The sequence below is a fragment of the Hyperoodon ampullatus genome, assembly GCF_949752795.1.
Source record: "Hyperoodon ampullatus genome assembly, chromosome: 5".
In the NCBI taxonomy this organism is placed as follows: Eukaryota; Metazoa; Chordata; class Mammalia; order Artiodactyla; family Ziphiidae; genus Hyperoodon; species Hyperoodon ampullatus.
Genome location: NC_136918.1, coordinates 41371279 through 41389781, shown reverse-complemented (window position 1 = coordinate 41389781; position 18503 = coordinate 41371279). Strand labels below are relative to the sequence as shown.

The 18503-nt window shown below is 38.4% G+C and overlaps 1 protein-coding gene across 5 annotated transcripts in view; it reads left to right on the top strand.

The window, feature by feature from the left end:
- The window catches only part of TP63 (tumor protein p63), a gene marked incomplete at both ends in the record, with an annotated part of 244135 nt that overhangs the window by 20016 nt on the left and 205616 nt on the right, over nt 1-18503 (top strand). For 4 of the 5 annotated variants that reach the window (XM_079704359.1, XM_079704356.1, XM_079704364.1 and 1 more), the window contains one exon: nt 13106-13167. The exons of the other annotated variant lie outside the window; for it this stretch is intronic. In XM_079704359.1, coding sequence (XP_079560485.1) covers nt 13106-13167 — 62 coding nt within the window. Of the gene's footprint in view, nt 1-13105; nt 13168-18503 lie in introns of those variants that run through there. 5 annotated transcript variants of the gene reach the window in all.

Below are 18503 nucleotides of genomic sequence, written 5' to 3'. Positions count from 1 at the left end.
TGTGAGAAATAAATTTATGTTGTTTATAAACCATCCAGTCTGTGGTACTTTGTTATAACAGCTTCAACTAAGACAAAAAGCCTACAGAACCAGCTTATCAGAGGCATCCACTTAATGTCCCCAGTCCATATTTCAGGGTCTCAGGTATTTCCAACCAGCCTTGGCTGACCATTCAAAAGTCTCTTGAGCTCTGTGACTTGATCAGGAGCTCAGTCTGCTGCTTAGCTTGTTTATTTTTGCAAAGAGGCCCTCACCTCTTTGTAAGCTATCAAAGAGGCAATGTGACTCTCATACTTAGCCTTTAACTGCTTGTTAAGAGCCCTTTGTTTCTCAATATCCCTCTGCAGAGTGTCAATACAACCGAGCAGTAACCATACAACTCTACTTCCTTGTAGGAACTGTTTTCCCTGTGTCTTCCTAAAAGCCTGAGTCTTAGAAGCTGCAAGTCTGCCCCTACAGCGGGTGTTTTCCCAGGTCAAAATTGGTGAAATCTATAGCAATTGGGCCTCCATCTTGGAGCAGAAACTATCCACACTCCACATAGCTCTGGATGCCGTTCTATTTGCTTGACATGTAGAGAATGAGTCAGTCCTAAATATTCAACTTCTATCTTCATTCTTGGACCACTCTCAGGACCACTTTTATCACTTTGTGTTCTCTGAGAAACAGACCCCAAGATGGAATCAGATGTGCAAAAGATGTACTAGGAAGAATGTCTTTGGAGGATAAAGAAGAAGAAATCAGAATAAGGGGGGTTATGTCAGAGGGTGATAAAAACTCTCTCTGAAAAACCAAGAAGAGGAGAAAATTAGGAGAATTCAGCAGAAAGTGTTTCAGACCAAAGTTTAGTCAGGCCAATGAGGTATTATTGACTCAAAATCATATTGGAGGTGTCCCATGTGTTGCCAGAACGGTCCTGGTTTGGTAGCCCCACTCGGTTCAGTGCTTGGTTGGGAGGAGCCTGGATGTACAATGGCCTCAGTGAGAAAGCAATAAGGATGGAAGGGACACCAGCTGTGGCTGTCAGTCCGTGATGTGTTCCGCATTAGAAGAGCTGAGCTGTGTATTTCCATGGCCGCCACATTCGCATCACAAATGTATCATAAAAGCCTTTTTTCCCCCTCTTGAGCCAGTGGTTGGCAATGGGCAGAACTCATTGTGAAACACTGCACCCTGATCTGGTGACCCTGGGCCACACCATTCCACCCTCATCCGCCAACCCACGTAAACTCTCTGAGTTCCGTTCAACCTCGAATGCCACACTTCTAAGCATATTTCAAATCAGAGTGAGCATTTATTTCCCATTTCTTAGTAGAAATTCTCCAAATAGAAACAAATCCATCAGGAAATTGAGACTCATTCTTTGACACCCATTCATCCTGGCATAATTTGTGTCATCCTCTTATTGTGCACACCTTCCAGAGACAAATTCTACAGGAAGGTTTTTTTTTTTTTTTTTGCGGTACGCGGACCTCTCACTGTGCGGGCTCTCCCGTTGCGGAGCACAGGCTCCGGACGCACAGGCTCAGCGGCCATGGCTCATGAGCCCAGTCACTCCGCGGCATGTGGGATCTTCCCGGACCGGGGCACAAACCCACGTCCGCTGCATCGGCAGGCGGACTCTCAACCACTGCGCCACCAGGGAAGCCCAGGAAGGTATTTTTAATGGTTATTTATGGTGGGTTTTTATTTTATCCTTTTGAGTATCAAAATGTAGTATTTTCGCTGTACAAAATTTGAAAACTACAAAAAGGTATCAGCAAGAAAATATTTTCTTCACTCCATAACCCCATACGCTCAGAAATAATAACTGTTAAGAGTTTATTAACTTCCTTTCCTTGCTTTGTGATAGTGTCCATATAAATTTTTCCACACCATGAGAATACATTGCCTACATTGTTTTATTTCTTCCATTAAAGGGCTTTTAAAATTTACTTTTTAAATAATTTTGCCTTGATATTTTGTCTTGATTATTAGGAGGAAAATAAGCAAATTAGAGGAGAATGTAGTCTAATAAATACTCTGTCTATAATTATTGTGTATATATAGTAATATATATTTATTAGAAATATATTAGATATGTATATAAGTATACATATATAAGTCTATACACATATTATAGGTAATATTTGTAAATATACACATACACATATATCTGTATATTATACATATAGACATACATATATCTCTGTATAAATATCATCATTATATCTTGTGGCTCTCTCTCTCTTTCCTCTCTCCTCATATTTCTCTTTATGAGTGTATAGTCAGGATCTCACAATCTGAAAAAGAAAGATAATTTTTACTTTGAAAATATATGTCTCACAATCATTATTCTAACAAAAATGATCATTCAGGCCCATGGGGAAAATTATTTACTCTCTTCAGAAGTATAACATAAGTGATACTGAGTAGGGACCCAGATGGTCTAAATGGATCAGTGGCTGAGTGGCAGAACAATATGTTACCTACCCAAAGGCAGCCAAGAGCAGTTGTGTTTTCAGATTGATGTTATTCCTCCAAGGTTGTGCTTTAAATTTACTCCTTAGAAACTTGGCACAGAGATGTTTCTGTAAACAAGACCCATTCAAGGGTCATCCCATGTGGATTCCCCTGTAAGGATGCCCTGAGAATCACTTCCATCCCACAGAAGCATTTGATCAGTGCATCCACTCCCACATGCTTAAACAGTGTGCACAACCCAGATTTCAAAATAAGCAGAGTTAACATTCTTGACTCCCAGCCCAAATGTGGGTGCTCGTCATGAACTCAAGCCTTCCTTTATGAGTTGGCCTTTGTGGTGCTTATGTTATCACAGGCTGACTGGCCCAGGAAAAAGTCACCAAAAGACATGTGCTAGAGACCATGCATAGCCCTCCAAGACATAAAAATATACACAATGCATTCTGGATCTTTTGGCAGGGGAGCGGGCTGTCAAAAGTATGGTGATATTTTCAGGCAAACAGGTTTACCTGAGTTCCAGTCATGATTCTACCACTACCTGGCTGAGTGATGAATGCAGAGTCACTAACTATCTAGAGATAATAAGACCTAACTTGTCTAATTCCTAGAGTTTGTATTGGTTATCTATTAATAGATAGATAATGGACATGAGATATTTAATAAATGCCAAACACTATAAAAATTTGGGTTTGTAGAGTTGCTGTAAGGAAAGAAGATACAGTTTATATTTACCTTTATTTTCCCAGAGTCCTGCACAATACAAGGCATACCATAGGCATTTAATTCATGTTATTTTATTGAGTAAATGGACTAATGTCTGGGAGTAAGTGAAGCTGGGTCCACTGACACAGATGTTTATGTGATTGTGTGACTATGAGTTTGTTTCTTAAGCTGCCTGAGTCTTAGCTTCCTCATGCATACAATGGAGGAAATGACACCACTTGTCCTAGTATTAATACATCTACATGACATTTGGGAGACTGATGAGATAACTTCTATGAAAGTGTTCTGTAAAATTTAAATCACTATGCACATGCTCGTTATTTTTAAGTCATTTGCTGGGGTGTTTTTCGAAGCAAATGATCTCTAAATTCCTTTTTAACTTTGAGTATAGCTTATTTTCAAAAAAAAGGCATTTATTAAATGTCTCCTAGTTCCTCTGTTGGGAGCTGTGCTCCATTGGAAAACAGTATATCTCACGAAGCTACATACCAGAAAAGCAGCCGGTCGTTTAGGAAATCATCACACCATAGTTTTTGGTAGTCACTAGTATATACAGATTGGATCTTTTTTTTCTTGGTTCATACCCACTCCTCCTCCTTCCACAAAGGATGGCTTTTGTGGCTTCCTGATAATCAGGATTCAAAAAATAAGGCACAGATTTTTGAATGTGTGTCTGAGGGAAGGTTCAGCTACAGCTGTCTCCCTTGGGCTCAAACCTCAGGAAAGTAAATAAGAATGCTACATTCTATCCTCTCCCACCTACACACATTTCATGAATTCTAGTAAACATATTCTTATCTCATCAATTTAATCAGGCACCACATACCTCAGTGAGGAAGTTGGTCATCGGCAACTCAGGGACACAGTTCTGCAAAAGTCTTATTTTTTTTTAATCTGTGAAGCTTAAGATGCAAAATGGCAAAGAAGATCATTCTCAACTCTACCGGAGGCCAGAGACTTGATCTTATTGATCTACTTTATGCCCACAGCTCCCAGCACGCTGACAGGCACACAGAAGAAGCCCTTAAGGTATATGCATGTTGAATCTATTAACCAAACATCAAATTAGTGAGTAAGTACCATAGAGTCTTGTGAGAGAATTATACTGGAAACCTCTAGAAATTCAGGTCTCATTACAATATCATCCCTTGTCATTTATTTGTAATAAGCAATCAAACAAATGCATTAGATTCAGAGTCTAGAAGCTGAAGGTCAATTTATTTTACATATTATCTTTTTCCCTCATTCTTTTAACAAATATATATTTTGTACCTATGATGTGCTGTGTGTAACAAGAGTCTAAGCAATTATTGTGGATAAAAAAATTCATATAAGTAATTGGTTGCTTAGAAGTTCACAGAAAAATAAATGGCCCTTTAGCACAAGTGTAGAACATCATGTAATACATTTTGTGGACAAATATTGTCCTTGGTTTCCTCCTATTTTTCTTTCTCTTGATGTTTATACTGGTTATTGATTTTATCATTTACCTACGTATTTAATTTTTTAAACTTTTTAATTGTGGTAAAAACCACATAACATAAAATTTACCAGCATAACCATTTTTAAGTGTACAGTTCAACAGTGTTAGGTATATTCACATTGTTGTGCAATGACTCTCCTGAACTTTTTCATCTTGCAAAACTGAAACTGTACCCATTAAACAACAACTCCTCATTTTCTCCTCTCAGCCCCTGGTTACCCTGCATATGTATTTTTAAATCTCCCTCTGTGTATTTTATAAGCTACCTCAAATCACTCTGGAACAAAGTGATTTCATGTAGATGGATAGACAGATAGATAGATAAATAGATACATAGATGATAGATAGATGGACTGTCTGTAAATGTAGCCTACAAGCCACAAGGCTTGTGGGAGTTTAGTTCCTCGACCAAGGATTAAACCTGGGCCACTGCAGGGCAGTGAAAGCACCGAGTCCTGACCACTGGACCACCAGGGAACACCCGAGCCTACAAGTTTATAGTCATGGACTCTCAGGGTTGGACAGAATCTTAACATCATATATTCAGCCTTATCTTCTGCAGCCCCAATATAAGAATTAACAGACACACTTGCTGTTTACAGCACTGCCAGACATTTGTGTTCCTACAAACACACACAGTATAAGGATAAATACTATTTAATGTAACTCTCATCATAAAAGACCAAATAATGTATGGTGCATTTATAATTGTATATGCTGAATACTAGACAGGGAAAACCTGGTTTTGATATTGATTCTTCTGCTTACAAGTTTGTATGCCTGATAAAAGGAGGAAAACTTTCCACAGAGAAGTTTCAGTCTCTGTGCAGTTCCAACTCTCCTCCACTAGTCACACATTTTCCATGGCAGTTATTGTTGGGGATATCCATATTGTGATGTGTCCTCCAGCCTGGGTCTTAAGTGACACCATGCCTAGTGTCATGGGCAGGAGTATATACGTGGAAGCCATTCCTATACCAGGATGAGTAGCAATACTTTAACTCTACACAAACCCAGCTACAGACCATATTAATGTATTCCCCCAACCCAAACTAAAAGTATCCTCTATTCAACTTGCCCTTGCCTGGATCTTAGAAATCCCACGGCCTCTCTATCAACACTCTATGTGAGATGAATGATGATAAAGGGGGAATTGGAGTAGAAAGAGATGGTAATATTAGAAGACTGTATTTAAAATATCTCACATTTGTATATTTTACAGAAACATAATGGCCATGTATACATATTACTAAGATATTTCCTAGAACCTTAGAAGGGACTATCTATGTAAGTAAGAGGTCCTGACATTCAAACTTTCTTAGGTTCACAGTAAATCTGTGCCTGAGATGAGGCTTGGAGAAAACCCTTCAATGGGTCTTAAAAACTGAGCAATTCCTGATATGATGCACTGAGATGTACACAATATCACAGTATCACAGATGTTTCTGCCAAAAGTAGATAACTCAATCCAATCATGAGGAAACATCAGTCAAACCTAAACTAAGTTACATTCTACAAAATAACTGGCCTGCATGCTTCAAAAATATCTGTCATGCCGTAAAGACTTGTGTTTGCCAGGGAAGGGTGGGAGGCAAGAGAGGGTTGGATTGGGGGTTTGGGACTAGCAGATGCAAATTATTCTATATAGGATGGATAAAGAACAAGGCCCTGGGACTTCTCTGGTCGTGCAGTGGTTAAGAATCTACCTGCCAAAGCAGGGGACATGTTTTCAATCTCTGGTCTGGGAAGATCCTACATGCCGCAGAGCAACTAAGCCCGTGCGCCACAACTACTGAGCCCGCGTGCCACAACTACTGAAGCCCACAGCCTAGAGCCCATGCTCCCCAACAAGGGAAGCCACTGCAATGAGAAGCCCATGCACCGCAACAAAGAGTAGCCCCTGCTCGCGGCAACTAGAGAAAGTTCGTGTGCAGCAACGAAGACCCAATGCAGCCTAAAATAAATAAATAAATAAACAAATAAATAAATGAAAAAATAAATACATTTATTTAAAAAAAAAGAACAAGGTCCTACTGTGTAGCACAGGGAACTATATTCAATCTCCTGTAATAAACCATAATGGAAAAGAATATGAAAATATACATATATATTCTTCTTCATATATATGTGTAGATATATATAACTGAATCACTTTACTATACACCAGAAATGAACACAACATTGCAAATCAACTATACTTCAAGTAAAAAAAAAAATCTGTCATGAAGCACAATGACTGAGGAACTGTTCCTGATTATTAAAGACTAAAGAAACAGAACAATGGAATGCAATGTAGGATCCAGAATTTTCTGTTGCTATAAAAAACATCATTGTGACAATTGGCAAAATCTGAATAAGGTATGTAGAGAAAGTAATCGCACTTTATCAACGTTAATTTCCTCATTTTTTAACTGAACTGTGATCATATAAGAGATTGTCTTATTTTAGAAAATTGCACCAAGACACTTAGAGTCAAGGTGCATCATATCTGCATCTGACAAATGGTCCAGGAAAAAAAAAAATGCAAAGTGCCAAATAAGGACTTCCTGTGTCTCCTTATTTATCTCTCTCTCACGTGGGCACTGAGCAAAGGAGGGGTGGGAGTCAGGAGCAGCCCCCATACAGCTGTTCAGGGATGTCTGGAAAAGAAGCCCACCCACATTGCTCTGGAACACTGGGTGTGACTTGGAGGGTATCGGGTTTGTCTGTTAGGGACACTGCCAACCTCCTCCCTCCCCAATTGGCCTCTGTGTTTCCTTGTATGCCCTCTGATTAGAAAAGTGTCCCTTTCCTCAGACACTTCTCTAAAGCATCTTCTTTCTTCTCAGTAGACTCTGAGACATTAGCTTTATGCACTCTTTTTCTATTTGATGAGTTCCGGTGACCTGTAAGAAGATGGAGGTCAAATTAGAAGAAGCACATGGCTAAGCTTGCAATGCACTTGCTTTTTCATTGATATAAAAAAGCATTTGACCCTAATCCAGTACACTTAAATTCTTGGCCCAGCTTTACTCCTACTAAATGTCTTACTTCAGCAAATATTAGATTCATAGAGCATAAAGCTGGGAGGGTTGGTAGGATCCCCCCCAAAACAGAACCTGGTTTCTACTTCTATGAAACAGAGATTGTGGAGTTGAATTGAAGTTATGTCCAGAAAAGTGTTTTAAAACTAAAAATCATCAAACTCTTCAGTCCCTTTGATTTGGGTGACACTCGATGAATTTATTTCACCACCTCTTATGCTAGAAAGTTCTCTCCTTATCCCCATATTATAAAAGAGGGGCAGGTCAGGAAGACTTGGAGAAGAGTGGACCTGAGGTCCAGTTACCCTGACAAGAAATTCAGCTTCTCCAGTCACACAGCCACAGACAGCCAGAGCTCTAAGGAATGTGAGAGATCATCCACTTTAAGCCCCTCGTGGTGGCATCTGTTGTTTTCTGTTGCCCTGAACCTATTGCCCTTTCCTCACTTAATAGAACCTCTATTTTCTTTCAGAAACCCTCTTTGCCCCAGTCTTGGTAGGGCTATCAATCAAGGCATTCAGATTTCTCCTGGCCTAACACAGCATCTTCCTTCTGAGAATTTGAATCTTAAGGTAAGTGACTCAAGTTAAAAAAAAACACAAAACAAAAACCTATTGGGTCTGACTTATTGCTATGGTGGCACTATGAAATGACTCTATTCATTCTTGTTACTTAGAGCCCTGAAGCTATTCTGGTTCCAGCCTTTTCCCAAATCTTGTTTTTCAACTTTCTCTTCCAGTCTGTGAATTTTCATATTTTAATCTATTTTTATATTTTTAGTTTTACTTAGCAGGAGTTAGTTTTCATTGCTAATAACAAAAGAATCCTCACTGGTACATCCTTCCTCTTAAAGATCAAGAATGTAAGGCCTGGGGCTTCCCTGGTGGCGCAGTGGTTGAGAGTCTGCCTGCCGCTGAAGGGGATGCAGGTTCGTGCCCCGGTCCAGGAGGATCCCACATGCCGCAGAGTGGCTGGGCCTGTGAGCCATGGCCACTGAGCCTGCGCGTCCAGGACCTGTGCTCCGCAACGGGAGAGGACACAACAGTGAGAGGCCCACGTACCGCAAAAAAAAAAAAAAAAAAAAAAAAAAAAATGTAAGGCCCAAAGACAGTAGGCTGCTTGCCTAAAGTTAGGGAGGAAGTTGGGACCAGAGCCCAAACCAAACACAGGTTAGTCAGTTTCTCTCTACATCTGCTGCCTTCTCTAGAGCTACAGCAGCCTTGGAAGGAATGAACTATTCCACATCATTAAGGGACTCAATGGAATGAGTCATTATTGAGATCTTAAAAAGTCTATTGGACTTCTGCTTTGGGCCATCATTGAGGATATGAGACCAGAATTTGTTCTTAATAATGAAAAAAAAGGAGCAATCCACATGTTCCACAGCCATAAAAAAGAACCATTTACTGACATACATAACTATATGGATGTATCTCAAAAACAATATGTTGAATGAAAGAAACTACTAGACACAGAATACATGCCATGTGCCTCCATTTATGTGACATTCTAGCATTGTGAAGTCCAGCATGGTAGCCACTAGCCACATGTGGCTTTTTAAATACAAGTTGATTAAAATAAATAAAAATTAAAATGCAGTTTCTCAGTCACATTAGCTATATGTGGCTAGTGGCTACCATGTCAGACAGTACAAATATAGACTATTTCCTTCATCCCAGAAAGGTCGCGTGGATAATGTTGTTCTAGAAAACATACGTCTGATACATAATGACAAAAAAACCAAGAGAGTGATTGTTTAGGGTCAGTGGTGAAGAAAGATTAACCACAAAGGGGAGCTTTTAAGGTAATGGAAATGAGGGGATTTGGGGGGTAATGAAATATTCTATGTCTTCTTTGTGGTAAAGACTACATGGTATATAATATGTCAAAATTTCTCAAATGGAACGGTAGAATTAGTGAATTTCATTGTATGTAAATTATACCTCAGTAAAGTTGATTCTAAAAAGTCAAGTGTTTCATGGAAGTTCTTTTTTAACCACTTATAATAATTATTAGATGTGTTTTTGTTTGTTTGTTTGTTTGTTTTGTGGTACGCAGGCCTCTCACTGTTGTGGCCTCTCCCTTTGCGGAACACAGGCTCCGGACGCGCAGGCTCAGCGGCCATGGCTCACAGGCCCAGCCGCTCTGCGGCATGTGGGATCCTCCCGGACCGGAGCACGGACCCGCATCCCCTGTATCGGCAGGTGGACTCTCAACCACTGCGCCACGAGGGAAGCCCCTAGATGTGTTTTTGCAAAGATATAAACATGTTATTTGTCCACTAGACCGTATTTTGCTAGTCCCTGGAGATACAGAGATGAATCAGACAGCAAACCCACCCTTAAGTTGTTCACGGTCCAGTACAGGAGATGGGTCTTATGCAAAAATAGCTCAAATCCAGGAAGAAAGTAGCAGGTGCCCTTTCACAAGTGAAAATATCATGATTTAAGGCATTAGAGGTAGGGTAGCTTCCTTTTACCTAGAGGGATGAGAAAGGCTTCCTGTTCTTTGAAGTATTTGTGAGATATATGCATATGGGGTTTAAAAACATTCTGGATGGAAGACAAAATATGATCCAAGGTGGGGGACAAAACAAAAAAGTATGTCACCCAGTGGATAGAGTGCATAAAGGAGAGCAGTTAAGAAGTAATTCACATGGATATAAATGAGAAGGGTTTGTGTTTTGAATACCCGAGTTTAGCAAAGTGCACATACTTGGCTGCTAGGCGCTGAAAGGAAAAAGTGTACTTTTATCTTACAATGTGTCCAGAGTTCCAGGCCCTCAATGTTACTGTTTCCCTAAGCTCTTTATTTTCTCCTCTCCCTACAAATCAAAAATCTTCACAAACAACATCATTCAAAGATGTAGGTCATGGTCAGAAAGGCAATTACCTTCTCCCAGCCTAATGTGTAACTTATTCTATTACAATCTCTACCTAAAAGACTTAAGGTGTTGGAAAAGCATCTAACTTGCACAGCAAAGAAATAATTTATGCATTTGTATAGTAACCTGAGCCCCCCTGGGTGAAGAGGGTTGTAATATAAATGTAAGTGGCAATTATGGTAATTATAGTATAATTGTCACTTATTTTCCCAGGTTCTGGATGGTTGTGTGCCATGGGTGTGCTGTTGAATCCTGGAGAGCTTGCCTTTTGCCCTTGGTCAGGGTAGCTCTCTGCATTTATTTTCACAATGCAGTAGGAACCAGTATGTTTCATAATTATTTACATAATTTTTTACCATTTGGTATCTGTCTCTCTTACCTAATAATTTTAGGATTTAAAAAAATAACAGCTATTGATGTCAGGGCATACATTTTAAATGGTCTTTTTTATAAATTAGGCTATAAAACTTTTGAAATTAAAAGCATACTAAGAATGTTTGCAAATTAATAATTTCTCTGGGAGCCTAGAGCCTCTGTTGGTAAGTTAAAATATTTGGAAGAGCGCTGCTTATTTCCTAGAAGTATATAAAAAGCGGGCCTGAAAAGAGCACTAGGTCTTGCTACTCAAAGTGTGATGCAAGGACCCGCAGCACAAGCAGCAGCTGGGAGCTTGTGAGAAATGCAGAGTCTCAGGCCTCACCCCAGACCTACTGAACTAGAATCTGCATTAACAAAGTTTCCAGGTGACTCGCAGGTGCATCAACATTTGAGAAGCACTGCATTAGAGATCATTATTTCACCTCTCATTTTATAAATGGGAAAGGCCAGGCACTTGATGGGACTTGGCCATGCTCAAAGGAAATTGAGTATTTTTAATTTAAGAACTCTATATACTCCGGTCATCTGTATTTGCTAATAGCAGGGAATAAAGCCAAACACTTTAACTCCAATTAACAAATCTATAATTAATTAGTAAAATGACCTTCCCTCAAATTTCCCATTTTGTAGAACAAGCTGTTTGAATTGGCTGGGGCTCAGGCCGGCATATTTGTGAATTTCACAATTCACAGATGTTAGACACTCTCAGGCTAAGTAAGGAAGAGAATGTCGAGTTTTAAATAGCTTCTCCCTTCTATCCTGGCTGAAGCAACAAATAAAATATTTTTATGAAACATATTTTGAACCAAAATTTCTCAAAAGGAGATGTCAGATTGCTCTGGAAATGTCTTTAGATTATCTTACAACATTGACAATTTCTGATGTCACCAGTTTACAGGTAACCTCTGGTTAGGGGTGAAAGGAGGTTATGAACTTGCCATGTTAGTGACACTTGGGCACGCTGTTTTTGTTTTTTTCTGTTAGAGTCTATTTTAATTTAGCTTCTGAAACTTATTTCATTCAATATCCAAATCCACAAAACCATGATAGGTTTACAGCCTGTATTCAGAAAGGAAGTGAATTATTCTGTATGTAGATTTTTTGATATTATATTAATTTTTGGATATATGAACAAGTTAACGGTTTTACTCCAAAGTAGCTCGAGCCAAAGCAAAACCAAAACCAGCAAAAACAATGACATAAATAAGAGAGTGGGAGAGACTGAGAGAGATGGAAAGAACTCGAATGTTTTCAGTAACAGGCAATTTGACATAATTTTGTAAGCTTGAAAATAGTGCATTATTTTCCATTTTAATATTACTTTAAGAAAATTATGTGTGTGTGTTTGAGGTAGGATATTTGAAAAACTCAGTAAAGGTTATTATTATTTTTTAATTAGGGAAAGCAAAGCTAAGGGGATGTGAATGGGTATCTCTTTTAGTTGAGACGAAGAGTGAGTTCTAGGTTAAATATAATCAAGGAATTTCCCTGTCTTTGCTATTTGAGATTGTGACCACAACAGGCGGTTGGCTGAAAGGGAGAATGAAGGGTGGAGGGAAGGGGGGGTGGAGGTGGAGATGAAGAAAAAAAACAAAACAACTTCCTAAGCAGCTCTGTGAAATATTTAGTTCCAGAAGCAGTTACAGAAGCCCTCAAATCAAATCAGTATGCAGAGACAAGGAAACATTAATTAGCTGGAGCAGGGTGGACACTCATTAGCTCTTGTTCTGTTGTGAAAGTCCAGGCTGCTGAAATTAAACTCTGATGCCATTCATGCCAGCATCCAATCACCAGAGAGACCAGAAGTTCAGAGATGACTCCAAGTTGCCAACAAGTGTGGCCACTATACGACAAGGACTCTAAAGCCGTGGTAGAGGGGGAAGAACAACTTTAGAGAGGATGCCCAGCTGGTAAGATTCGACTGTTTCTGATGTTTTAGTCCCTTGATGAATCTCATTGGCTCAAATCAAGAAATGCTCCGCCTCTTTGCAAATGTGTGTGAAGGGGGGGAAGTGTCTACACTTCTATGTCTGATAGCATTTGACCCTATTGCTTTTAGCCTTCTGGCTTTATATCTATGTATACACAGGTATATGTGTATATGTTATAATACTGTTCTTCATTTGTTGATATCAAAGAGAGTTGAAGGAAATGAATTTTGAAACTTCACGGTGTGCCACCCTACAGTACTGTCCCGACCCTTACATCCAGCGGTGAGTTTAAATGTGACGTAACTTCTATCAAAACTTAATTGGAGTGGAGTGCCTTGTGTATGATGAGTGTTTCTGCTGTGTACAAACAGCAGCCTCTCTTTGTTTATGAGCACAGTGATATTATTTTGCACTTTCTGTGGACTTAAAGTGGTCTGTGGGCATCTCTTCTAGTTTTCTTTTTTAGTTCCTATCTGGATGTACAAAGTAACAAAGTTTGTAGACCATCTTCCCATGGCTTCTTAAAAAATGGTCACACCATTTTAAGATGTTTAAAATCTGTTATTTGCCTAGATCAGCACTCACCAACCCAAGAAGAAGACATTTCATTGGACAGGAATAGAATAGTCTCTGGATGATCTTCAAGTCAAAAGAAACACAGAATAATTTTGATTTATACTTTAAAAATAGAAAAATAGCCATTGTTATACCAAACAGATTGTGGCTTGTCATTTTGGCTCTGTGACATATTTTCTTCTTGATTTGTTTCATAACAAACATCATCTTTTGACAAATCTGACTTTTAAAACTTAACAATTATACTCAATTTTATTTCTGTTTATAGGAAGGAACGTTTGCCTAGTACTAAGAGGAAATATTAATGAGCATGCACAATGTGTGTGTGTGTGTGTGTATGTGTGTGTGTGTGTTTCAAATTAGAGTTTGCTATTTTTAAACTGGTAAATGAAATCTGAACAGTGTTTTTCCAGTCATAAAGTTATGGGAGATATTCAAGTCATATGTAGCAGTGTGATGATGTTAATTTAACAGCATGAGATTTGATGTTGGAATTTCATACTTTACTTTCTGAGACTAATGAAGGAGGTCCTCTGATTGCTGAAAACAGTGTGGTTCCAAAGGGGTTAACTTGTCATTCACCATGGTGCCTACTAGAGCTTCATCCCAGCAGTCCAGTGGGCTCTCTGGCCAGGACTCACGGTCACATTGCTCAGGCAGTTAAGGAAACTGTGTGATCTTTTTTCATTAATAAGATTTGTCACCTTGTAAACATTAATGTGGACTATGTAGACATAGCTTCTTTTCCTGTGACACTTTTGGTGGGCTGTGTGAGACAGCAGAAGAGGAAAAGTAAGAGAGAAATGTAAATGGAATGGTTGACAAAGTAAGAAAAGAAAGGAAGAAAAAGGAAAGAGAGAGAGGAAGCAAATGTGTGGTCCTCCAGGTTGAAACGGGAAATGTGAATGGTGATTTGATTCCTGCCTTGCTGTGTGCCATGAACAATAGTAGCAAAAATGAATGGCTCCGGAGTTCACGTTCTTACATAAGATTTCGTTGGAGTTGGGGAGTGGGTGGATAAAAAGCAAAACACTAAAGATTTTCTAGTTCTCAAAATTTTTTCCAGCCTCAAAATTTTCTACTTCAATAAAATCTTTGAAATGATATTTCTAAGAGGATAATTGTAATGAAACATTTGCTGTATAACACTTCCCTTGATGACATCTTTTTTAAAGTAGGTACATGGATCTATCTCAGCTTTAGAAGAATTTTTTTCTATTGACTAGCAACCCACATGTCAATCATGTACATCTCTGTCCAGAGGTATTTCTAGTGATTGATGAGGGAAGCCTGTAAATATAAATACATGAGGAAATTGCTTTTCGGAGTGTCCCAGAAACCGGCTAATTAATTCATGGAGCAAATATCACCTCAGTTTTTGTCAGATTGTAAAATTTTAAATAATAATAGTACTTTAAAAATATTTTAAATTTTGCTGAATCCCTGAACTTTAATCATGATGAGTGTCACTTTTGGGGAAGGGGGGGCATGTTGGGGAGCTGTGAGATGGTGGTGCAGGGTGGTCAGGGAATATTTATTTGCCAAATAAATTGTTTTAGGCAAGATTATGTACTTTCCATTTGTAATAAAAACTTAGTCTGCAAGTAAACAAAAGAAAAATATTTGTTGCTGAGCATCTACTCTGTGCAAGGCACTGGAAATACAAAAATGAGTAAGATATAGTTGTAATGTTTATTTATTTAACTTTATAGTACTTATATATTTAATAAGATATATTTGCCTCATATATTTTAACGGCTTTGTCAGATATTTCAAGGACTGAATTATTACCATTTTTCTGTCTAGACTACTTATTGAATAAATGAATGAATGAATAAGTGGGATATCACTATAAGAAATCTATAATACTATATACTGTCAAAGCAAGAATCAAACAATATTCTCTTTGATGCCTAAGGAGTGAATGAGTTTGAGCTGTTTTTTCTAAACAGACAACCCTTGAAGTTCTCAGTTTACAAAATCTATTTTAAGTAAGACCAAATTTAATCATTCCATAATCATAGTCATCTACACAGTTAAATTTGTCTTTTTCCTGACCTTGTCTTTAGAAAGAAGTTGTAAAAGAGAATTTTCAAAAAAGGAAAGAACAGGATTTCTTGTTATTTTTAACTCTAAGCTACCTTAATGCATAAATTTCTTTTTATCAAAAAATAGAATAAATGAGAGCTGCTATTATCATTTACTGTTGAATGTTAATGCCATTCCCCAAAAGCCAATTTTAATATACATTTCAAAGTATGATGGTAATCATCCTCTCAGTTAAAATTGAGATTTCACCCTCTGTTATTTTTTCTTTTGCACCTGAACATTTTGACACATGTATTTAATTGTGCTCTGATGTGGATGCTAATTTACTCTAGTCTTTACAAAAACTTTTCTGAAAATTCAAACAGTACTTAAGCTATAGAGCTTAGATTTCCCTTTTGATGCTATTGACCATTACAAGAGAAGAGAAGGTGGACAAATCACAAGTTTTGTCATTTTATTGCTAACTTAATTTTAACAAAAATAGATGAAATTATGCAAAATCAATAAATAAGAGCCAAAGGGTAAGATACAGTTTCCTTATAAGTTAAAATCATATACAGTGAGTTCTGTTTACCTTTTGTTAGTAAATATTCAAAATGAATCTAAAATTTAGCATTTTACAAGTTAAACTTTTGTTAATTTATGGTTTGGGTTATAATTTGGGTCTTCTTGCACCCTTTAGTTTTTAGAATTGCCACATAGTTTTTAACATAAATATCTTTAACCAAGTAATTCTAAAAGACAGATTAAATTCCTCCAAATATCATTTTGAAAATAAACCAGTTAAAATGATAAAAAGGAATCCAGATTAAATTTTGAAACACTGTGATAGCTGAGGACTAAAAATAAGAGAAAGTAAAACATATTACTCTTTGAACTACTTGTAAAATGATTTTGAGTTATTTTTTTCGGTCACCCTCTACTCAAAAGCTTGAACTGTTAACGTACTGTATGGATGAGTAAGAAATATTTCCTGTGTAAATTACACATTGATTGTGAATTTTGTGCTTTACTAGCTTAAAGGTCAACTTTATTAACTGTATTTTCTAAATATATCCCAAAAGGAGGAGGAGGAGAGTGGGTGACAGTGAACTTACAATGGAGGATCATTTTATTTGTCAAATGCAATTGCATAAAGACAGATATAGTTCTGTGTTGAGTGTCTTCCACTTGCTTCTCCACATCCACCCTACATCCTTCTTGTTCTGAATCCCAGGAAGCTGACTTATGAAGATTGCATTGACAGTTCCTTTCTCCTCTGGTTTCCTCTTGGGTTCAACCAGTGGGCACCTCTAGCAGGAGATCGAAGGGCAGGAGGAGAGTGAATTGGGGGTATATGTTTCCCTGCTGTTCTGCTAGGTTTTCTACTAAAGGCTGCAGGTCCTGTAGGGGCTCTTACCACAGTTCCGGACGTCTTGAGTTTGAGTAACTGCTCTCTCCTCTCCTTTTCCTTCGAGCATAGGAGTGGTAACCATTTCTAGCCACTGCTAACTCCAAAAAGCCATACCATATCTCTTCTCCGTTGATCAATAGTTCCTTTATTAAACTATCTTCAACTGCTCTTTTTTCAAATGCTCTTTTTCCTCCCAGGATCATACCCCGTAGTAAAACACATAAAAAAGTGTCCATAGTGTTGTTTATGTGCACATGAAAAACTTTGAAAATTGATATAACATTTAATAATATAATTGCTGATGCCAATTAAGGATGTATCCATCCATTTCAATGAGCAGGCCAGTTTTTAACAAGGCTAATCCATTAATTCTAGCTAGCGCCAGAATCACTAAGTTTCTTTGTCTGACTGAAAGGAATGAGCTGACATGCTGCCGTCTGTGTAGGTTGTTATGTCAGTACTTGAAATGAAGCAAGGCAGAGGACAGGAAGAGCTGGTTCATAAAGAAATACAAAGGTACAGTTTATCAGCAGGGACTAATGTAGCCATCAGTTGTAGTCAAGAAAAATCTGCCTCCAACCCTTATAATTTTCACAAGAATACATGTCAAAAGACCTTTATGACACACTGTAGTTAGCCAAAAGTATGATGTATTATAATTCTGTATGCCGGTCCTGAGTTGTGAGTGCATTTAAATAGCAGAGAGGCAGGGAAGTGTGTCAGCTGAGGGCACATAGGACTTGTCAAAAGACTATTATCCAGGGCTTCCCTGGTGGCGCAGTGGTTGAGAGTCCGCCTGCCGATGCAGGGGACACGGGTTCGTGCCCCGGTCCGGGAAGATCCCACATGCCGCGGAGCGGCTGGGCCCGTGAGCCATGGCCGCTGAGCCTGCGCGTCCGGAGCCTGTGCTCCGCAGCGGGAGAGGCCACAGCAGTGAGAGGCCCGCGTACCGCAAAAAAAAAAAAAAAAAAAAAAAAAAAAAGACTATTATCCAATAGTCTTAACTCAACCACTCACTGATTATATGACCTTCATAAAATCACTTAAGCTATCTAAATCAAAGTTTCTTCATGAGGTAAGTAGGGATAACAACTTCTGGCCAACTGTTCACAGCTAAGACATTGAGAATTAAATATTAACCCAACCAAAGTCTGAAATGCATCCCCTTAGGATATTGCTCAGCTCGACTCTTGTGGGTATGGCACAACAGTGAACTGGAGATTCCTTCCCAGAGACAATTGTGTCCTCATGGAGGCATACCTTAAGTTCCATTTTGCTCTATATCATCTTTAAATTAAGCACAAAGATGATTATGAGTCTTGACATGATCTTGACTTGTCCCAAATCTTCTGCTTTAGAATTGAGAAATCTAAAACCTTAGAGAGGTTAAGTGATTTGCCCAAAATCACACACAAAAAATAGTAGCAGAACCATGTCTAGAATTCAAGTCTCTTCCTTGTTCAGTGCTATTTCTACCACAGATAATAACATTTTATTAGATCTGTATAGAACTTTATGATTAACAAAGTGTTATTCAACACATTACATAGCTGATCCACTGCAGCATGTGTGGTAAGCAAAATAATGGCCTCCAGAGGTA